The sequence below is a fragment of the Manihot esculenta genome, chromosome 1 (genome assembly GCF_001659605.2).
Source record: "Manihot esculenta cultivar AM560-2 chromosome 1, M.esculenta_v8, whole genome shotgun sequence".
NCBI classification, from domain to species: domain Eukaryota; kingdom Viridiplantae; phylum Streptophyta; class Magnoliopsida; order Malpighiales; family Euphorbiaceae; genus Manihot; species Manihot esculenta.
Genome location: NC_035161.2, coordinates 5,861,695 through 5,885,405, shown reverse-complemented (window position 1 = coordinate 5,885,405; position 23,711 = coordinate 5,861,695). Strand labels below are relative to the sequence as shown.

At 35.9% G+C, this 23,711-nt stretch overlaps 2 protein-coding genes across 3 annotated transcripts; both read right to left on the bottom strand.

The window, feature by feature from the left end:
* Window positions 1-2,302: 2,302 nt before the first annotated feature.
* Window positions 2,303-4,567, bottom strand: LOC110623518. The gene has a single exon (XM_021768498.2). It carries the CDS (start codon window positions 4,012-4,014, stop codon window positions 2,605-2,607), a length of 1,410 nt encoding a protein of 469 aa, XP_021624190.1. The 5' UTR covers window positions 4,015-4,567; the 3' UTR covers window positions 2,303-2,604.
* Window positions 4,568-8,976: 4,409 nt separating this feature from the next.
* LOC110625045 lies at window positions 8,977-12,621 on the bottom strand. 2 transcript variants are annotated; one of them, XR_002489503.2, is made up of 4 exons: window positions 11,933-12,621; window positions 10,992-11,134; window positions 9,239-10,847; window positions 8,977-9,077 (listed from the first exon to the last, which is right to left on the bottom strand). XR_002489503.2 is itself a non-coding variant. In XM_021770544.2 (3 exons), exons 2-3 carry the CDS (start codon window positions 11,128-11,130, stop codon window positions 9,373-9,375), a joined length of 1,614 nt encoding a protein of 537 aa, XP_021626236.1. In that variant the 5' UTR covers window positions 11,131-11,134; window positions 11,933-12,621; the 3' UTR covers window positions 9,106-9,372. The 2 variants fall into 2 exon arrangements, 1 of the variants encoding a protein (XP_021626236.1); XM_021770544.2 differs by lacking the exon at window positions 8,977-9,077 and having other exon boundaries at window positions 9,106-10,847.
* Window positions 12,622-23,711: the final 11,090 nt, after the last annotated feature.

Sequence of the window (23,711 nt, the reverse complement as noted above, 5' to 3'; positions counted from 1 at the left end):
TAGCTTCCAATCCACATCCTTTGGAGCCTCGTCCAACGACTCCTCTTCCTCCAGCTTTGCCTCATACTATCTCCCTATATATATCCATATTAATAGAATCTATATTAATAAAATCAAAATTAATAAAAAAAATATAATAATGTAATAACTTGGATTGCATTTGGACTGCCTCTATCCGAGTTCTTGGAGTGTTGATGGAAGCTTCCTCCCTTATCTTGAAAGCCATGAAGGAGGCCTCATTTCGAGCTTTATACTGTTCGAGAGTGGTCTGTAGCCTTTCTATGTATTGAAGCAAAGATTGCTTAGATCAGCCTCATTGACCATCAATGGAGTATTTTGCCCACTACCGAGAGAGGAGAAAATGATAATACCATTGTTGGCAGCAACTCGTGAATTGTCAACCATTTTAGGGAATGAAAAAGGAAGAAGATTGCTTTTTAAGAGAAAATGAAAGATCGATTTCTAATCCAATTGAACAGAGATAATCCAATGAAATGCCTGACAACAGAACTATATGATGTGGTTGAAACAATACTATACTGTGATTGATCAACCTGCAAGAAAAAAAAAATTGAGGTAATTGGCCTATGACAGCTACTCCGACGCTCAAATCAGTAAACTGAAAAAAAAGGCGAGTGTAATGAAATGCTCTGAACTCAAGAATAATTGTGTAAAAATATGTACCTTAATTTCTGTGTTCATCAACTTTTTATACTGTAAAAAGGTGAAGTTGGTTATCAAATCTCCAAGAAATCCGGCTAGTACTGATTAGTAGATAAGGGATTCCACTATTATAAGTGTAATGAGAATTTGTTATATTGTACTCTTTAACGGTAACTTCCCATTGAATCTCACCCTGTAGTTGAAAGGGCGAGTCTTGACGAAAATTTAAAGCTTAAAGCGTCTAGGTTTTCTTTTCTCTGATGAAATCGAGTGTCATCTAATTAAACGCTTGTCACATGACTCTGTTTTTCGGTGCCTGCACATGGCTAACTTTAAGCGATCATCACATTATATCATTTATATTTATAAATAATTAATAATATTAAATTGATGTGTTGTATGGTCCAAGCTCTATACCATTTGATATTTTATTATATTTTATATTTTATAATTTATATTTAAATTTTTTAAAGATTTAATATTTAGAGCAAGTATTCACTCGATTCGATTTAAAATCAAACTAAATAGAATAAATTAAAATTTTAATATTTATAAAAATCAAATCAATTTTAAGTAAAAATCAATTTACAATCAAACTAATTTGATTCAATTCGATTCAATTTTGTCAATTGAATTTTTATTTTTTTACACTTTATTTTTTATGTCTTAAAATCAATTGAAGTATTTTAATATTGGCCATGATCTAATATCCCTGTATTATAAAACAAATAACATGATATTACTCACTAATCGATTCGATTCAATTCGATTTTATTGATTTTTTATAATTAAAATTCAATCAAACTGAAATAACTAAAATTTTAAAAATAAATATTAAATTAAATTAAAAAAATAAAAAATATAAAATAAAATAAAATTTTAAAATTAATTTAATTCAATAATCTCTCAATATTATAAAAAAAATTAACATGGTATTACGCACTAATCAATTAAATTAAATTTTATTAATTTTTTATAATTAAAATAAATTAAATTAAAAAAAACTAAAATTTTTAAAAATAAAAATCAAATCAAATAAAAATAAATAAAAAAATTAATTCAATATGGAATTTATTTATATTTACTTCTAATCCGTGATCATGTGGATACAAACACTACTTGCTAATTCGAATTGTCATCCTATTGAAAAGGAAGACCTGAGATGGCATATAGAAAAATAATATCAAATGACTTTTTCAAATATTATAAATTTGTTTAAACAATGATAATAATCTCTCTTTTTTTTTTTTTTTTTTTTTTTTGAGAATAGAAATAATGATAATAATCTTGCTTGAAACGGTAGCGTATCAAATGGTGCATTGTGAAACTGACAAGAATCATATCAACTCACCATTCTTCCAAAAAGAAACAACCAACCTTCAATCTCAAGTGTCCAGAGCAGTCCAACCACTCCACACCAAACCACATCTTTCAATGGAAACAAATCTCCGAACAAAACGACACCGTTCTAATCATACTTAACCCCATTTGAAACTCAAACTTGAGATACCCTTCCTTATCTCTTTCTACCTAAAGCCCTAAAGAGTTGAATGCAAGTAAGGGATAAATTTGCCAAAGTAAATAAAACCAAAAGAGTAGAAAATGGGAATGTTAAAAAAACAAAGCCTAAGCTTGTAAATTGAAAAGGAAACTTCTCGGGTTAACATTGAGGATAGAAACTTGAGAATTCAATATAATATTATATCTATGCTTACCAAGAGCAAAAGGGCCTATGAGTCTAAGCAACTCAGTGACCAATAATAAAAGAACAAGTTAATGATTCTTACATTTCTTAAGCAACATATGGAATTGTTACCTCTGTAAGACATCCTTGAACCTGAAGCAAAACGGCTAAAAACATTCACCAACCTGCCTGTACACATCTATGGAATCTTCATCCAAATTGAAGTTAAATTTACCCAATTGAAGAAACTCAAGAATTTACCATGTTGGAATGTAATACCCATTTGCAGCTTCTTCAATTGGAGCTGGAAGATTGAGATCAATAAGTCCAGCCATTGATATTTCAGGCACCTCTTGATTAATCACCACAGTTCTATCTTCAGCTCCTCCAATGAAATGTGACCTTTTGTGACCACCTAATGCTTGACCTGATCTGAAAACTTTAAAGCAAAATGGGCATTCATGTACTTTCCCTTTTCTAAATCCCAATTTTTTCTCTGAATTTCCAGACAAATTCTTCTCAATTGGGTTTTTTTTACTGCAAGTGTTGATCATCTTGTTACTTGCTGTCTTTGAAGCATTGCTTCTGAGTAATTCAGGATTGTAAGAATCATTCTTGCTTTTGTTTCTTGAATCATACTTCATTGAAACTCTATCAGCTTCATCATATCTGTCTTCATCTACCAGAGCTTTACTTGATTCCATTTTTATACGCCTAAACCTGCTTAATCTTTTGCCCAATTCAGGATCAAAGCCCTCTTCAAATCTAGACCCATAATCCATTTTATGCTTCTTGATTTCATTATTCCCATGAACAGAAATATCAGACTCAAACCTTTTGAGCCCATTTCTGAAATACCCATAATCAGAATTTTCAGAGTGATCATTTTCAACAGGCATCATTTCCTGTTGCTTTGCTTTCTTCATCTCCATAATCCCATTACCATTCTTTACAATAATTTTCATTTTGGGTGGTGATGATTTAGTCTCTAAAATCACAGAATTGTTATCTGAGGAATCAGCAATTGAACTAAAACAACCTTTAAAACCAGAATCCTTAGACAACATCATCAAACACATAGCTACCTCTTCCTGTTCTTGCTCTATATCAGAAGCAGAAGACAAAGAACCACTTGCCATTGAAGAAGAGTAAACTCCAGTAGTATTATATCTCATCTTTATGCATCTCCTTTGCTTACTTGGAGTCGATGTGTCAGTATCAGATTGGCTATCAATGAGCTGATCTTTCAGCTTCTCAGTAGTCTCCGAGTGATCTTCAAGGCTGTTCTTGGAGTGACAAGCCATGTGACCACAAAGAGCTTTCAATGATTGAAAACCTTTACCACATTCCTTGCACACCTTTTCTTGCAGAAATCTTTTGTTGCTTGAATCCACCATAAACCTTCTAGTTTTCTTGGGATTTTCTCTAAGGACATAACCAGATTGGGCACCAGCTTCAAGCTCAGAGTCTCTCTTGCTGTTGCTTCCATTAGCAGCAATAGACTTGCTTGTGTTGAGCTTGAGCTTGACATCATCTTCTTCAACGTCAGTTGAATTCCCATTCCTATTCAAATGGATCCTAATATGACCACCCAAGGACTTGCCACAAGGATACCTCTTGTTGCAGAACTTACAAATGAACAATTTTTTCTTTTGATTTGGTTCCATGATTGATCTAATAGCAGAAAACAAAAAAAAAAAAAAAAAACCCAGTAAAGAAAGCAAGATCAGCAACTCATACCTTAACTAAACCCTTGAAAAATGCAGCATTTTCATGATTGAAAGAATACCCAAAATTATAGTAAAACTAAGCAGAGACAGAAGCAGCAGAAATCAAATCCAGATCAAGAAACACAGAAAACAGATCACAAAGTTTATTTTCTAGGTCACTATTGATTGATGAAGAGACTCATAAAGTGTTGAAACGATGTGACAGTTTTTGTAAAGTACAAGATCAGACCCACCAAAAAGAGGCCCATCCAATTTTCTCACACACACAAGAACAAACACCTTCCTTGAAAGCTAAAACAAGAAAAGAAAAGAAAAGAAATTGAAGGGGGGCAATTTCCAGATCAAAACTTTAGAAAGAAGATGATAATGGGTCACTAATGATGGCGATGAACAAGGCTATAAGAGAAGAATCAAAGCAAAACCATGACCCTTTCTCTTTGCGTTTCTCTCTCTAGTTGGAGGAGAAATCCATGCATGGAAGCAAAAATACATTAAAAAGGGAAATAAAAGATAGGCAGCACGTGTAGTAAAGTGAGAAGAGTTCGGTGTGAAAATGGAGGGTCAGGATTAAGAGTGACTTTTGAGGATCCCAACGAATGAGGATTTAGTGTTGCCTTTTGGCATTATAGTACTTGTCCATGTTTGATATGTTGAGTTCCTGGAAACTTCCAACTAATCTCCCATCTCCTGCTCTCACTCACTTTTCACTTTGATATTCTTCTTCTATCATTATGTTTTTTTTTATAAAAACATTGTCAAGTAAATTATATTTTAATTTTTAAATTTTAATATAATTAATAAATTAATTTATATATTTTTAAATTAAATATTTAAATTTCTCTATAATTATCGATCTGTCCAAATTATTTTAATGTTACAAGTATAAATTTTAGCATCATAATTAATAAATCAATTTTCATATTTTTAAAATTATATATTTAAAATTTTCATAATCTATTTATTTTCGTGTATTATAATTTAAATATTTTAATTCTTTTATTTTTATTTAAAAAAATACTTTAGTCTCTATTAATTTATTTATAATATCTCATTTAACTAATTTTTAATATTTTTATTTTTTAATTTTTATTTATTAAAATATTTTAATATTTATAATTTTAAAATTTTAAAAAAATACTTATAATTTCAGCTAATTTTAGGTGATACCAAATAATATTTCAAGTAGATCATAAAGTTTTATAAAGAATATTTTAGAAATAAATTATATTTTTAAAAGAAATTTGATTATCCATTAATTTTGAATTAATATTTATAATATATTAAAAAAATTATAATTTTAGATGAATTAAATATAAAAAAATTTAATAATTTAATTTTAAAAATACAAAAACTAATTTCTCAATCACATTAAAATTTAGAAATTAAATTACAGTTTAAACAATATAAAATTTTGATCCATATTAAAAGAAATTTAAGTGTTCCGATGGTATTTTAAATATTTAAAATTTTTATTTTTTTATTAATCGATGGACTGATGGGTCTAATTTAATCAGAATAATTATATATGAATTTAAATGTTGAATTTTAAAAAATATAAAAATAAATCTATTAATTATATTAAAAATCAGATATTAAAATATAATTTATTCTAAAAATTAATATTTATCACAATATAATTCATATTTATTAAAAAAATAAATGAATAATTTCAAAATCATATATGTGAGTTTTTTTTTAAAAAATGAATTTTATAAATTAAAATAAAATAAAATTCTTATCTTTCAAATAAAAAAATTAATAAAAAGTTAAATTGAATTATTTTGAAATTCTTAAGAGTTAACATTGCAAAACGGTTTCAATTCAAAACATTTTCATTTAAAACGGTTTCTGTTTTATTTTTTTTATGGATCCAATTCAAAATTTTTAGTAAAATTAATTTAAAAAATTATATATTTTATAAATTTTTACAATTAATTTTACGTTTATTATTATTTTTATCAATATCTCAGGGATAAGAATTTATTTCGATTCTATCTTGTTTCAAACTATATCCATTTTTTTATTTATTTCATAAGTTTGGATGATTATTATTTTTAAGAAAAACAACTTTATTGCATATATTAATTATAAAATTCTCAAAATTTATTTAAAATTAATTCTAAGAATATAAAATAAAAAAATAATTATAAATTTTTTTAATATGGTTTTTGTATTTTTTTACTTTTAAATATATTGTTAACCATATATTTTTAAAATTATAATGATAATTAAAATGGGTTAAAAAAATAATTTAAGAGATAGTTAAATTCAAAATTAAATTAAGATATATGGTATATAAAGTCATTGATAAAATTATAATAATAATAATAATATAAATTACTTTTTTAATGCAATTAATAATAAAAATTTATAAAATTATGAAAAGATAGAACCAAAAACGGAGATTTTCTCTCTATCCTCATCTTATCCAATATCGGAGAGGGAGTGTTGGAACCAAAATTGACTGAATTTAAATATTTATATGAGAATATATCCAAAATAATTAAATTATATATAATTTAACATATAAATTTAAAAAATTATTTAACAAAAATTGTATTTATTTTCAAATGGGATCAAATTTTGTTATAAACTCAATTTTATTATTTCTACATGATCTGATAGAACAGAGTTAATTGATACATCCTAATAAAACGCGACACACGATTTACAGAAATCTTTTTATAAAAAAATAAAATTTCTATTTAATATGATAGAACAGAGTTAAGTGGTAGATCCTAATAAGACACAGTTTATAAACATTTTATGCATGAAAACAAAAAATAAAATATTATAACTATTTACGTAAATCTCATTTATAAAATAAAGATTAGGATATCGTAATACAGAATACTAAAATTCACACCCTATTGGGCCGGTTGAATTTTTCATAGAATAAAATTACCGTTAAAAAATATAATCTAACATATCTTATTATATTTACAATTGTAAAATTCTTTATTTATTAAGTTAAATTTATAAAAAATTTCATTATTAACTTTCTATTTTTACAATATAAAAATAAATATGCACAAATTTTAAACTATTAATTTTGAGTTCAAAAAATTTATTAAACAGTTATTTACTTAACATTAAATCAATTGTCTGCGACGTCAACACCTCAGTCTTTCTCTCTTGTAAATTAATTAATGATAATTTAATATATTTTCGACCACCTCACTTTTAATATTATTAAAAATATAAATGTTACTTTATTTTTAATTTAATAATAATCTATGATAAAATTTTGATTTTATATATCAATTAAAACTAAATTAAATTAAAATAAATTTCCATCTGTAATATATGGAATGGGAATGTGAATGAATCACTCCTCTTGTTTCCGCGTGCTCAAGCAAACTCCATGCCAGTAGTTATTACTCACTTTTCTTTCTCCTTATATGTGCATTTTTATATTTATAATAACAAATAATTTATTAATAATAAATTATTTTTAAAATTTAAAATTTTTTAATTAATAAATTTAAAAAAAAAGGAAATATAGTTTAAACAAAAGTTAAATTCAGATTTTTTAACATTTTCTCTTGAAAATATAGTACCTCACAGCACTATATCCTGTAAATTACAACTAAATTATCACTTTCCTTCATATTCTATGAATTTTCATTTATCATTTATGATATAATAATAATTTTTAAATAATAAGAGTAAATACTAAAATAGCTAAATTATAATTAATTTAATCATATAACTACATCAATATTTTTTTAGCCAATTATTTAATTATAATCTCTCACATTCCTTTTTTTTTTGCATGAAATTTAGTAAGTTTATTTAATTTATGTAGAAGAAAATATATTAATAAAAATTAATTTAGTATTGCATTTTTATTTGTTCAAGAACTTATAATTTAATTTTATTATAATCACAAGAATATTTATATTTCTATATTAAAAAATAAATAAATAAATTCACATTACATAATTAATTAAATAAAAATAAAAATCCGTCTGAAGCTGTTCCGCTTGCCAAAAAGAAAGTTTCATCCTGACTTCTATCTCTGTTACATACATTGGCCTAACACTTACGTATGAAGAAAACTAATCACTTTCTTCTTTTATTTGTTTACATTTCTTCAGTTTCTGTGACGTTATAGTTGGGTTGAAAATGCATATAAAACAAGATTGAAATAGAAAGAAAAGAAAATGACAAGAAGACAAAAAGAAAGGTTCACATGAACAATAAGTTGTACTTGGCCAACTTCAAACAATGATTATTGCCAATCTGCCAAACTCTGATTCTGCATCACATGACCTCAAACACTCACACATACACACACCAAACTCAAGAATTGGAATCTGGGACTGCTCCAACAAAGCACAGTCAAAAACTAGATGGAGTTCCCAGCAAATTTATTGTAATAACAGTCTATTTTTGAATTTATTTTTTTATTTAATTCAAAAGGGTTATTCCATTTTTCACTTGATTTATGTAAATCGAATTAGAGAAATTTAATATGGTCAACCAAGTTAGAGTTATTCAATATTTTCATTCCAACTATTATATACAGTTATTCAATATTTTCGTTCCAACTATTATATACAACCAGCATACCAAATTGAAAGAACACACCATCTCTGAAACACTCAAGCCATGGAAGTTGTTAATATTCTAAGTGGGAAAATTTTGAATTCAACTATGTCCCTTCACTTGGTGATTTTTATCCAATTTGGTGGAATTGGAGTCTAGCTTACAAAGTTACGAGGACTTCACTTGGTGATTCTTATCCAATTTGGTGGAATTGGAGTCTAGCTTACAAAGTTATGAGGACTATATACTGTGGGGTGATTCTTCCTTTCCCCAGAGAAGGAGGTGATGTGTTGTGATATAGGTGGAGAAGGAGGTGATGTGTTGTGATATAGGTGGAATTAGAACATAGAGATAGGGTTCTTGTCTTTTCATTATCCTTCCTGCTCTGAATTAGGCAAACCTTATTCTACAAGCCCATGTTTTTATGCCCCAGCAATTACCAGAAGCACCTACATTAATAAATGACAAAAAATGGAGTTATATAAAAAAACTCTCAAATGTTAAATTCCACATATGAATGTACATGAACAAAATCTAAATCTAAAATCTGCTCTTTTTTTTTCTTTTTTTGCTCCTTCCCCCACAATTTAATAAAAGGAAAAAAGATCACCTAGAAATCAAAATTCTTGCCAAGTGTGCTTAGCTAGAAAATTCCCAGGATCCAGACGCTTACAAGGGCCACACAAACTGTACATGCTTGAGGATCTTGGAGAGGCACTAGCTGTTGCCACAGTTATTTCTTATCTACTCATTGGATGCTCCTTGTCCAAAAATTTCTTCTATGATGTTACATGTGGGCAGAAGATCAACACCTTTCATTGGAACTGTGTACCGGGCATCCCAAGCTTTAGCATCACAACTATCCAATAAGTACAGCTGATCCACAACATCACTGTACTCATCCCTGTTCCCAGGCATACATTCCCTGTCGTCACCCTTAACCCCACTCAGTTGCAAAGCAGCACCAGCGTCGACTGGATCACAAGAGTCAAACTTATCAGCTTGCAACTCAAATGACATGCATGAGTCATCTTGAAAAGTGAAATCCTCCTCACCACTTCCTGCATTATTATCCACATGCTCAATGACTGCATCAAACCTGCTGCCATCAAATGCATTCAGATCATGAGCTTCTGAAACATAATCTACCCCAGAATCTTCTCCAGTGGCATCTCCACTAACATCTCCCATATTCCCTTCAACGTCACCATCACCGTCATCATCATCATCGTCATCATCAGTATCATCATCTTCAAGAAGAGTATCCTCTCCATGATCTACATGACCATACTGATCAAGAGACTCAATGTCAGAGTCATCATCTTCATCTGAAACTCGAACTTTGAAGGGTCCCCTATTGATTCCATGCAATTCATCATCATCACTGTCAATATCGAGGAAGTTGGATCTGTTTTGAGCAGCCCGCCTCCGAAGCATAAAGACATTGAAATAATAGCTGACAATTTCCTTTGTGGATCGAGAAGGAAAAACTTGTGATAAATGCTTCCAAAAGTTCTGGCCCAAGGATGCAGGATTTGAATACACAACTGCATGAAACACCCGTTGCTCTTCCTCACTCCAGTTATGTGTCACCTCCTCTCCAATGTCATAAAACCCCAAATTCATCAACTTTTCAGGCCCAAGGGATTTTCTGAGTTTTTCTTGAGCATCCACTATGTGTTGTCGCACACATCTTATAGAGCCTTTATCCAGGCAACTGCAATCAGTTCTGCCATGTCCAGCCTCATCATTGCAGTCTGCAGAAGACACTGTATCTGGCATCGGAATAATGCATGTGCCCATCAGCTTCTCTTCATTGTCATCACAAATCAGGTCTGATCCAGAAAGAGAAGAGAACCTATTTGGATCAACAGAGTCATGTTCGGATGGGTTCGCCTTTTCGTGCCTGCCCCACATTGGAATGCTGGCTTGATGATTTGGTCCAAGAGGAACTTGCTTTCTAGGAGAATGATCCAAGTATGAGGAGTAGGCATTCCCAAAAGGAAAAAGTTTCTGGGGAAAACCAAATTCAGGATGTTCTGGGGAATGAGAAGAATAAGCTGCCACACCGGACCCAATATCTTCATCACTAGAACTGCTTGTGACCAATGACAAAGGAGCACTGAACTCAACATCTTTAGCAAAACTAGGCTCTTCATCTACACTTTTATTTTCAAATGTATCATGCTGTTGAGGTTTTACAAAGCTTCCCTCATTGTCTGATTTATGTCAAACAAAATACATGAACAAGGTAAGTCGTTTTATATCAAGCAAAACATACATAGTGCAGTCAGGTCAACAGAACAACATAGCAAACTATGGTAGAAAAGTATGCGAGAAAGTTAAGAGGCCACAATTTTTACATGTAACATCGAGCCCCTGAGATGCGGTTTTATACAAGTTTGCAAATTGGGTCAGCTTATTGCTGTAGTCCACCTGTCGAGCCTGCTTAAAAGGAAGCTCCTGAAACTCCTCACTATCAAAAGGTCGTTTAAATCCCATTAGCCTGCAAAAAATGGAACAAAAAATTATGGCAGTTCAAAAGTTTGATATTCTGAGAAGCCAGAAGCTACAGCATGCCTCAACAAGATGACAAAACCCTTTCAGAACAGAATTTATTAACAAGCATACAAGCATTTACTGATTAAATAATGCACAAGAATTAAGCCCTAACTTCATTCTAAATTAAGAATAATAAGAAAATTAAATATTAGTGCACTTTGCTAAGGAGTCAGGATAGGATATAATAGAATATTTAGCACATAAAAGATGTATTCTAAACATGCAAAAAACATAATTACAAGTATACAGAAATTAATCATACAGAAGGTATAATTAACTAAAGATAGGAAGCATGATATTGTCAATTATATAAATAAATATGAGAAATTCTTGCTTAATTTTGCAGAAGCCTGCTTCAACGTGCTTTACCAAAGAATTTGCAGGGACAACATCAAATCTATAGCATAATCCAGATAATTTTTCCTGAAGAAATCTAATGATGCCAATACAACTGAAGAAGCATGCTCGAAAAATTCAGATGTAATACATTTACTACTGCTATGCCGATGCTTGTGACATAGTACCATTATCTTAGTGAAACTAGCAAGATAACCCATTTACTACCACGCTATTCAATGTAGCATAATCCCATTATTTAAATTACAACAATAGCCAAACAAGCAATTAGCCAACCACACCACTCCCTCTATGTGAAATAAAATTTATTATTATAGCACTATAAAACATAAATTCTCATCAATACAAGAATATAAACTAAAATTAGAGAACATAGATTCTTTACCGGTAAAATTCGTCGAATTGAAACTCAAAGACTGAATATGAGAAAATTGGAGGTTAATTTAGGCAGAAAGAAAAAGCAATAATACCGCTAAGAGGATTTAAAGGTGAGAGGAAACCAACCCCCAATCCAATTTCGCAAAAAGAGAACTTAAAAATTTTCGAAAAAACCCTAACCCTAAGTTCCGAATTCACCAACAATTCAACCCAATTTCCTGTCAAAAAAGGGTAATACGAAGACGAAATAACGAAAGGAATCAAAGCCCCAAGACAATTTACAAATTGCAACAAACACTACACGGATCGAAAAAATTCGAAACCCTAAGATCAAAGAGAAACGAAATAATATACAATAATATATCCAAAATTGATAGGGAAATTAAGAAATACACAGCGGATATCTCAAAGCTCTCAGAAATCAAGAGATTGGAGGACCAACGAGAACGCGACTCGAAACCCTAACCCTAGAATGGTGCGAAATCAACGGCCAAGATCGAAAGAGGTATCGATCAAAAGAGGAGACCGTGAATTGAACGGATAGAGCGTTAATTGGAAGAGTTAGAAGGGAAAATTAAAGAGAAATCGGAGATCGATTTTTGGAGGAGTTAGGGAGAGGGAGACGATGAAATACGATCTGCAGCTGCAGGTTCGAGGTTTTTGTACACTATGCGGTCCGAGAGAACCAACCGGGTTAGATGGGAGGGAACTGGATCCTGTTATAGACTGAACCGGCCCGCCTTCCTGTGAAATTACATTAAGGTCCTCGCATTGATTTTTCAAGATTTTTTTCCTTTTTAAACACAACTTAAATGGCAATATGTAACTTTAAGAGAAAAATTCTTCGGCCCCCTAAAGGTATGTTGAAGCTTAACGTGGATATTGCAGTCTTTGGCACTTCACATGTTTGTTTTAGTTTAGTATGTTTGTTTTAGTTTAGTCTTTCGAGACGGTGATAGTGAATTTGTACGGATTAAATAAGTTTTTGCTATTGATAATGCTAGTGCCCAAATAGTGGAAATTCTAGCAATTTGAGAAACTCTTAATTGGATTAAGGGTAATGTTTGATTTCGGATAATTGTGGAGTCAGATGCTCAGTTTTGTGTTCAGACTATTACTGATTTTAATTACTTGAACCTCTTCCTTTGGTTCGTTTATTGATGATTGTAAATCTCTATTATGTTAGACTAGTGAGATTTCTCTATTTTATTTTACTATCTGTAAATGGTATAACTCATGATTTAGTTAAAACTGCTCATTATGTGATGAATCTAGTGAAATTTTAATTTCCTTTGTGATTCCTTAAAGACTAAATAGCCATTAATAACATTCCCTACTTTTACTTTTTTAAAAAAAATTCTTAATATAAATTTATATCAAAGAGTCTTAGACTATTTTTTTTTTCTTATTGGAATAAGCCCTACTTAGAGAAGATAAAAGCAATTTATATCTTTAGGGGAAAAAATCCTAATATAACTCCTATCAAAAAGTTTTATACTTTTTTTTTGTCCTAAAATAGAAAAAGATCAATCCTGAATGATGATAATTTTTAAAACTCAATTTTATCTTTAAATAAAACATTTTATGTAGTCTCTGAATATTGTCACTATTAACAAGTCAGTTTCTATATTTTTAGAAATTTATTATAATTTTCTTATCTGTTTTTTAAATTTATTAAAATATTTTTATTTTTTTTATTCGTCAACAAAATAATCATTTCTCCTTCTCCTCAAAAAAGGAGGAGGAGAATCAAAATCGAAGAAGAGGAGAAAGCGTCCAGAAGAATAAGAAAGAGAGGTAATTTCGTCTTTTACTATACTTTTAACGGCAAAAATAAACGAAAAGATTATTTTATTAATAGTGAGAAAAGATAATAATATTTTAATAAATTTTTAAAAATATAGAAATTAACTTGTTAATAATGGCAATAATTAAAGACTAAATAATAAATTTTTTTATTTTAATATAACTCAATATTACTTATTTAACATAATGTAAGATTGTTCTCTATCGGTATTTTTCTCGCTCAAACATCATAGTTTTCTTCAACCCAACAACTTGATTGTCTGTGTTCAACATGCATTACCTGGTGGCTTGCCATGTTTGAATTCACTTACATGTTAACCTCATTTTGGATTTTTTTTTTAAAATGTAATTATTAGATATATGTAATTATTGGAAATTTGCTAAAATTTCATGTATCTATTATTCATCAATTGCAAGTATGAACAAATTTCTACTAATGGAACTTTATAAGAACTTATAATTCTATCATGGAATCATTACAAAAACAAGGAATATCTAAATTGAAATACTAGAAGAAAGAAAAAATTAAGAAAAAAGTATAAAAAAATATTTTATGATTTCATTTATTTTTATTTTAAAGTTTATAATTTAATTTATGTTAAACTATTAACAAATAACGATAATTTTTTTATATTATTAAGAAATAATCACGTTATAAATAAAATATAATTATTCATTAAAAATAAAAATTTTAAAAATATAACGTAGTTTTACTAATATTTTTATTTAAGATTTGTGATTTAATTTATCTTAAATTAATATCTCATTTTTATATTAATATTCGTAATGACATCTAATTTTTTATTAAAAATTATAGATATTTTTATTCATTCTCTATTATATTAGAGAAATTATATGTTAGATTATTTAAATTTAGAAAAATAAATTTTATTTTTTAAAAATAAATGTATAAATAACCGTTAAATTATTTAATATGGATTTCATTGACTATTTAAATTTAAGAATATAAATTTTAAAACTGCAACATATGAGTTAGATTATTTAAATTTAAAAAATATCTAAAATGTAGATAAAAATCAAATAATGTTTGTACGAGTAATATGTTATACTATCAATACTGATAAATCTGGATTTCCTTTCACTCCGTAATAGGTCTGGTTTTCCTCTTATTCTACTTAATAGATCTGGTTTTTTTCTTGATTCATCATATGGATCCCTCAATATTCGATTTGAAAAAGAAATCTGCAAAATAAAGAAAGATGGTCAACATCCGGTGGAGACCCTCCGACGTTCAAGTCAGATTCATGAACTAGTGTCGTAGGCAAGATTTGTAGAGAAAAATAAATATCTAGAGCCCAGAAAGAAGAAGGAAGAGACCCCTCTCTCTACTAGTGATGTATAATTACCTCTCTGCTACAGTGCCACCTGTCCCTATTACTCAGCTCCGTACGTACGGATGTGTCAGAGTCCCTCTCCATGCTAGGCGGCCATTTAATTCTCCCTGGCGCGCATGCGGGCAGGGCTGCAAGGTGACTGGGCTGCTCCCCTACTTCTTGTCACGTCACCAGACTAGATTCCCTTCAGATGGGCCCGTGCATGTGACCTGTCCCGCCTGCTTTTCATTGCCGAGCTGGGGCACGCCACGTGGGGTTGGTTGGCTTTGAGAAAAGCCTGGTGGGCCTTGGGCCTGTGTCCTTCTTTGAAGGCTTGGCCTTGCCCCCAGATGTAGAAAGCCCATCGGTCATCAAGTGCCCCTTTACCTCCTTAGTAGTTATTCCATGAGTGATGAGGGAGTAAATCCCTAGGCTCCATTATGACCGCGCTGCCCTAGAACGGCTCTTGTCAAAATGTCCTTTTCTTGCCTTTTTATTTTTTTGTCTCTTTACTTTGATGTTTGAATGTATGGCGATCTGGAGATGTGTATTCGATGATGAATGATATTTCACCTCGCCCTATGCCTCCTTTATACTTAGATTATTTTGTTTAAGTTTTTTATTCACTGCGAGCTGATCCGAGTTGGGAGCACTACCATTTACTTTCGTTTATCCTTTTGTGCATTCTGCATTTGTCGACTTTTTCATATACGGAGCTCGGCTCTCCACTATTTCTTCCATATTTAGCTATATTTTGCTTGGTTATTTACTTGTTGTGAGTCCATCCGTACTGCGAGTTCAGGATCTCGAATTTTTGTTCTTTGCTTAGGCTTTTATGCCTATAGCCTATGATGCTGTTTGTAATACCCGGCTAGACTCCGGTATCGGAATTCCTACCGTCCGGTGGAATCTCGGATGTCGGAGATCTCTAGAAGGGTAGAATCATGTTTTTATGAAATGTTTTCATGTTTTAATGGTTTTGAGTACGAAATTGAATGAGTTTTGCATGAAAATAGCATTGGAGGAAAACCCAGGTTCGGCCGCCGAAAGTCAAGTTCGGCCGCCGAACGTGCATGCGTTTTGGAGGCACGTTAGGCCCCCGAAAGCATGAGTGAGGGCAGTCAAGGTTCGGCCGCCGAAAGTCAAGTTCGGCCGCCGAACATTTGCATGGATGCGGAGGCACATTCGGCCCCCGAACGTGGCCTGGCCAGCCACCTATAAAAGGGTCCCTTAGCCGAAAATGGGCGAGCTTTTTCTCCCCATTTCGGCCAAGGTGAGCATTCCGCCATCCTTCCCCAATCTTGAGTTTTTCCTTCCTTTTTCCATGATCTTTACAAGTTTATAACTTTGGTTTTGAAGATCTTTGAGCTTAGAACGAGTTTTGGAGCTTGGAGACCAAAAGTTGGAACTTCTCCCATCTCCAAGTTTAGATCTCCTCAACCCTCGATCTTCAAGAGGTAAGAGCCGATCTTAAGCTCAATGTATGATTTAAACAAGTTTTATGAAGTTTTAAGGGATAGAATGCATGTTAGGGTATATGTTGAACCTATGGGTTTTTTATGACTGTTTGAATAATGTGGCTTGCTTGAGTATGTTTGAAGTGTTGTAGTTGGGGTATTTGATGTTTTGAGGCCCCTAGGAACTTGTATGCATGTTTTGGTTGAGATATATGCATGATTTATGGTTTTGGGAGGCAGGAGGTTCATTTGAACCAAGTTTCTGCCCGTTTGGCAGAAACCAGGTTCGGCAGCCGAAGGGAGTTTCGGCCGCTGAACCCCTTTTGTGGAGGCAGCATTCGGCTGCCGAAGGTGCCCCCGAAAAGAGACTTTCGTCTCTGTCTGGCACTTTCGGCCGCTGAAGGTGCCGCCGAACCTACCTGAGTTTCGTCTCTGTCCAGGACTTTCGGCCGCCGAAGGTGCCGCCGAAAGTGCCCTGTTCAGCCATTTCATGCATATCTCTATGTGATTATTTCATGATGTTTTAGGGGGTTTTTGGGGAATATTCTAGAGTTATGTTCTAGCATGTTTGGTCCCTCATTTGAGTCCACCTGTGTAGGTTCGGACCCGAGGAACCGAGGACCCCAGCAGTGAGTTCAGCTGCTTCGGTATTGTCAGAGTCAGCCAGAGGTGAGTGGAACTAAACTCAATCTTTTAAATTAAATGTTTTATCATGTTTCATGCATCATGATTATGCAATAGGATGATTGCATTAGTTTCACGAATATGCCGCATTGCATCATTTATTGTTGATGTGGGTGAATGTTGGATGACCCAATTAGTCCCTGACAGGAAGACCAGGACCCCATTCTACGGCCTGGCACGGAAATGAAAGACCAGGACCCCATTCTACGGCCTGGCACGATTGTGGACTCGAAGACCAGGAGCCCAGAGGAGGCCCTGGAATAATGGTAAGTAATGTATGTATGACAGGAAGACCAGGACCCCATGCTACGGCCTGGCACTATGTTAGCTTGGACTAATTGGTGACAAGTTCACCCAACCCTTATGTGAATTGTTTGTGTTATGATGCATTCCATTTGAGCATAGTGTTAATGTATTTTACTAGCTCTACTCACTGGGCTTTTAGCTCACCCCTCTCCCTTCACCCCCAGGCTTGCAGGTACAGTATAGTACGGGAGTTCGGTTAGAGTGAAGAAGTCATGCTTATGTAATAGCTAGCAATGGACATGATCAAATTGTAATGTAAAAGTACAGTATAATTATGTAATGAGTTTTATGGATGTTAGTGTGTGCTTGACCATAGAATGTTGTATCCCTCTTTATACATGATCTTAGAGATTTTGATGATGTTTATGTAAACCAACTCAACAGTTGATATGTCACCCATTGAGGGTACAGATGAGATCCCACAGAGGGAGCAATGTTATGTTAATGTTTATGCACAGGTTGAGTTTGGTTGATGTTCATGGAAAGAAAAGTTTTAATTTTTATGCATGTTGTTGATCATGTATGGGATTATACAGGTTTACAGGTTTTATGTCAGGCTTGCTACGGGTCCCGGCGGCCTTAAGTCGACCCGGATCCTAGCGTCGGTAGCGGTCCGATTTTCGGGTCGTTACAGAATGGTATCAGAGCCCTAGGTTCATATGGTCGGACCTAGAGTGTCGGGCTCATAGATGTTATAGAAGGTCAAGCACAATAGGAAAAGATCATGTCCACTAGGATAGGATGTGGAGTCTTGTCTTGCATGATGATGTGAAATGCCATGACTTTATGCATGCGCATTAATGATATGCTATGATATGTGATGTATGTGATGAGGGTTCATGTGTGCCCACATGAACCATATGATGCTAATGTTGCTTGTGATGTGCACTGTTTTTCAGAAAACAGGATGAGAGGAACTCGTCGATCAGCAAGATTGACTGGAGTACCACCTGAGGATGAGGGCATGAGCGCCCGTCCTCCAGCATTGCCTAGGGCAATGTCTAGCAGGTCCAACAGGGACAGAGTAGCAAGAGACCCTAGAAGGTCTTTGGATCTGGGTAGAAGCAGGTCAGTCAGAGGAACAGTTCAGGGAGGAGCGTCAGAGGATATGGGAGATGATATGGACGTGGAACAGAGGAGGGATGGCAGTTTGGGAGTCAGTATGCCAGAAGAAGGAATGGGAGAGTCCCAAGGAGGCACTCAGGCCTCGGGATTTGTACAGCCACCTCACTACCCACATTTCTCACAACATCCCGGGTATTCGATGGGAGGTACATCGGATTACCCTAGCTTCACCCCTTATCCCACACAGATGCCATACCCACCATACTACCCACCATACTCACAGTACCCAATGTATCCACCCCCACCATACTATCCAAATCCAACAAATCCTACCTCAGAAAATGTTGCACCATCTCCACCACCTGCAGAACCAGCAGCCCCAGTTGTTCAGCCACCTAGACCTAGCTCAGCCAGTGGGAGCAAGGTTAAGATGACAGACTATATGAAGCTGGGTGCTCCCCAGTTTGAAACCGGTAATGATCCGTTCGTGTACTTGGAGCGGGTCAAGGCAATTACAGATGAGATAGGGGCGGATGACAGTAGAGCCATTCAAATGGCCGGGTTCACGCTCAAGTGCAAGAAGGCACGGGAGTGGTTCAAGAATTATGTGAACCCGAAAGTGGACAGCATGACTTGGGAAGAGTTTGCAAACGAGTTTGCAGGATGGGCTTTTCCTGATAGTTCAAGGGAATTGAAGATGATAGAATTCGAACAGTTGAGGCAGACTGATGACATGAGTGTAGACGAATATACTAACAGGTTTATGGAGTTGTTGCCATTTGCAGGGCAAGACCTTAGCACAGACCAGAAGAAGTCGAGGAGGTATATCATGAAGCTCCATCCCAGGTATTCCTCCTTGGTACAGTCAGCGGATAGAGAGAGTTTTCACGCCATAGTAGACATGGCTAGGAGAATGGAGGCTAGTGCCATCATTCAGGGGACAGTTAAGCAGACAGTGGCACAAGCTTCTGGTTCTAAAACTCCGGGAGGGGGAAGGTTAGATCCCTCTACCTTGAGTGCAGCAGCTTCAGGCAGTAAGAGATGGGGTAAGCCCAAGGGTAAGAAGAATAAGTTCTGGAGTAAAGTCAAGTCCAGTCTGGGATTTGGGAGTGGCTCAAGCTCTGGTGCGGACAATGCAGTTTGTGCAAGGTGTGGTAAACCACACAGGGGAGTATGTCGGTTTGGGACGAACGCCTGTTTCAGATGTGGTCAGGAGGGGCATATGGCTCGAGATTGTCCAAGAGCGGCTCCGATGGCTCAGTCCCAGCAGACAGCTTCAGGCAGTGTAGCACAGCCAGCAGCTCCAGCCATGACTCAGGCCAGTGGCAGAGGCAGAGGGAGAGGAGCAGCCTCTTCTTCAGCGGGTTTCAGAGGTGAAGGTCCGTCAGCCCCAGCACGGATCTTCACAATGACACAGCAAGAGGCAGACGCATCCAACACCGTGGTGGCAGGTAATCTCGTCATTGGATGTTCGGATGTATATGCATTGATGGACCCTGGTGCATCTCATTCTTTTATTGCTCCGAGAGCCGTCCAGAGGTTAGGGTTGATGATCTCTGGGTTAGAGTGTCCTCTCTGGGTCAGTGGACCCAAGTGTGATCCATCAGTGGCAGAGTCAGTCTGTCAGTGTAGTCCAGTTTTTGTTGAGGGGAGATGCATGTCCGCCGACCTAGTGGTTCTAGATTTGATAGACTTTGACGTCATTATAGGGATGGACTGGTTATCTACCCATGGTGCTACCTTGGACTGCAGGGACAAGGTAGTCAGGTTCAGAGGTCAGGATGGATCAGAGGTTGTCTTCAGAGGAGACAGGAGGGGTACACCTAGAGGTATGATCTCAGCTCTTCAGGCTCGTAGGTTGCTTAGGAGGGGATGTCAGGGGTATTTGGCTCATGTGAGAGAGCTAAATAGTCAGGTTAGAGAGCCCGCCTCGGTGCCAGTGGTTAGAGAGTTCTTAGATATGTTCCCAGACGAGCTGCCAGGTTTGCCACCTGCTAGGGAGATAGAGTTCGAGATAGAATTGATGCCTGGAACTCGACCGATCTCTATCCCTCCCTACAGGATGGCGCCAGCAGAATTGAAAGAGTTGAAGGAGCAGTTGCAGGAGCTGGTAGACAAGGGCTTCATCCGACCGAGTACCTCACCCTGGGGTGCTCCAGTTTTGTTTGTGAGAAAGAAGGATGGATCTCTTAGACTTTGTATCGACTACAGGCAGTTGAACAAAGTCACTACCAAGAACAAGTACCCATTGCCAAGGATCGACGATCTATTCGACCAGCTAGCAGGAGCGGGTTGTTTCTCCAAAATAGATCTGAGGTCCGGGTATCATCAGTTGAGGATCAGGGAAGAGGATGTGCCAAAGACGGCTTTCAGGACCAGATATGGGCATTTTGAGTTCCTTGTGATGCCGTTCGGGTTAACTAACGCCCCTGCAGCATTCATGGACCTCATGAATAGAGTGTTTAGCCAATACCTGGATCACTTTGTTATTGTCTTCATAGATGATATCTTGGTGTATTCCAGGAATGCAGAGGAGCATGCCCATCATCTGAGGTTGGTTCTACAGACCCTAAGGGAACATGGCTTGTATGCCAAGTTCTCCAAGTGCGAGTTCTGGCTAAGGAGCATTTCATTCTTGGGGCATGTAGTGTCAGAGAATGGAATAGAGGTAGACCCCAAGAAGACAGAGACTGTGGCTAACTGGCCTAGACCCACTTCAGTGACAGAGATTAGAAGTTTCTTGGGTTTGGCAGGTTACTACAGGAGGTTCGTTCAGGACTTCTCAAAGATAGCAGCTCCTCTAACCAGACTAACCAGGAAGAATCAGAAGTTTCTGTGGACCGACCAGTGCGAAGAGAGTTTTGAAGAGCTCAAGAAGAGGTTGACTTCAGCACCAGTTTTAGCTCTGCCATCTAGTGGAGAGGACTTTACAGTCTTTTGTGATGCGTCCCGTGTGGGACTGGGTTGTGTGCTTATGCAGAATGAGAGGGTGATTGCTTATGCTTCTAGGCAGCTGAAGAAGCATGAGTTGAATTACCCCACACATGACCTTGAGATGGCAGCAGTAATCTTTGCACTCAAGATGTGGAGGCACTACCTCTATGGGGTAAAATGTGAGATCTTCACAGATCATAAAAGCCTACAATACATCCTGAGTCAAAGAGACTTAAATTTGAGACAGAGGAGATGGGTAGAGTTGCTGAGTGACTATGATTGCAAGATTCAGTATCATCCGGGTAAGGCGAATGTTGTGGCAGACGCCCTAAGCCGGAAGTCACTAGGCAGTCTATCCCACATCACGGCAGAGAGGAGACCAGTGGTGAAGGAGTTTTACAAGCTCATTGAGGAAGGTCTACAGATGGAGTTATCTGGTACAGGTGCCTTGGTTGCTCAGATGAAAGTGACACCCGTGTTTCTGGAGTAGGTGGCCCAGAAACAGCATGAGGACCCAGAGTTAGTGAAGATTGCCAGGACTGTTCAGTCAGGCAAGGACAGTGAGTTCAGATTCGACAATAGGGGGATCCTCCGCTATGGGAGTCGATTGTGTGTACCAGATGACATAGGGCTAAAAGGAGACATTATGAGAGAGGCTCATAATGCAAGATACAGCATTCACCCCGGAGCCACCAAAATGTATCAGGATCTGAAGAAAGTTTATTGGTGGCCAGCTCTGAAGAGAGAAGTGGCACAGTTTGTGTCAGCCTGCGAAGTATGTCAGAGGGTGAAGCTGGAACATCAGAAGCCGGCCGGAATGCTTAACCCGCTACCTATTCCAGAATGGAAATGGGAGAATATAGCTATGGACTTCGTGGTGGGGTTACCGGCGACGTCCAACAGATTGGACTCCATATGGGTGATTGTGGACAGACTCACCAAATCTGCTCACTTCATCCCTGTCAGGAGTGGCTATTCTGTGGACAAGTTGGCGCAGGTGTACGTTGACGAGATAGTCAGACTGCATGGGGTTCCTGTTTCTATAGTGTCAGATAGAGGGCCCCAGTTCACCTCCAGGTTTTGGCGGAGTCTGCAGGATGCCATGGGTACTAGATTGGATTTCAGTACTGCCTTCCACCCACAGACGGACGGACAATCAGAAAGGACCATCCAGACCATAGAGGATATGCTCAGAATGTGTGTGCTGGACTTTGGCGGTTCTTGGAGGCAGCATCTACCTTTGGTGGAGTTTGCCTACAATAACAGTCATCATGCTAGCATCGGGATGGCTCCATATGAAGCTTTATATGGAAGGAAGTGCAGATCACCTGTTTGCTGGGAAGAGGTAGGAGAGAGGTCCTTAGCAGGACCCGAGCTAGTAGAGATCACCAGCAGGGTGGTGCCCATGATCAGAGAAAGAATCAAGACAGCTGCAAGCAGACAGAAGAGTTATGCAGACATCCGCAGACGGCAAGTGGAGTTTCAGGAGGGGGATCTGGTATTGCTTAAGGTGTCTCCAATGAAAGGAGTGGTTCGGTTCGGGAAGAAGGGTAAGCTGGCTCCGCGGTACATCGGACCCTTCGAAGTCTTGCAAAAGATTGGGAATGTATCGTACAAGCTGGATTTACCTGCTTCAATGGAGAGAATCCATCCGGTTTTCCATGTTTCTATGTTGAGAAAGTTCGTGTCAGATCCGGGCAAGGTTCTTAGTGAGCCTGATGTGGAGATCCAAGAGGATCTCACCTATGTTGAGCAGCCAATACGGATCCTAGACACCCAGATCAGAAAGCTAAGGAACAAGGAAATCCCGATGGTGAAGGTCCTTTGGAACCACCACAATCTGGAAGAATGCACTTGGGAGATACGGGAGTCCATGCTCCGGCAATATCCTCATCTCTTTTAAGGTTAGTCTCTATGTGTTTATGTGTATGTTATGTTGTTTGGTATGCATGTACTAGTTGAGGAACATTCGGGGATGAATGTTCTTAAGGGGGGGAGAATGTAATACCCGGCTAGACTCCGGTATCGGAATTCCTACCGTCCGGTGGAATCTCGGATGTCGGAGATCTCTAGAAGGGTAGAATCATGTTTTTATGAAATGTTTTCATGTTTTAATGGTTTTGAGTACGAAATTGAATGAGTTTTGCATGAAAATAGCATTGGAGGAAAACCCAGGTTCGGCCGCCGAAAGTCAAGTTCG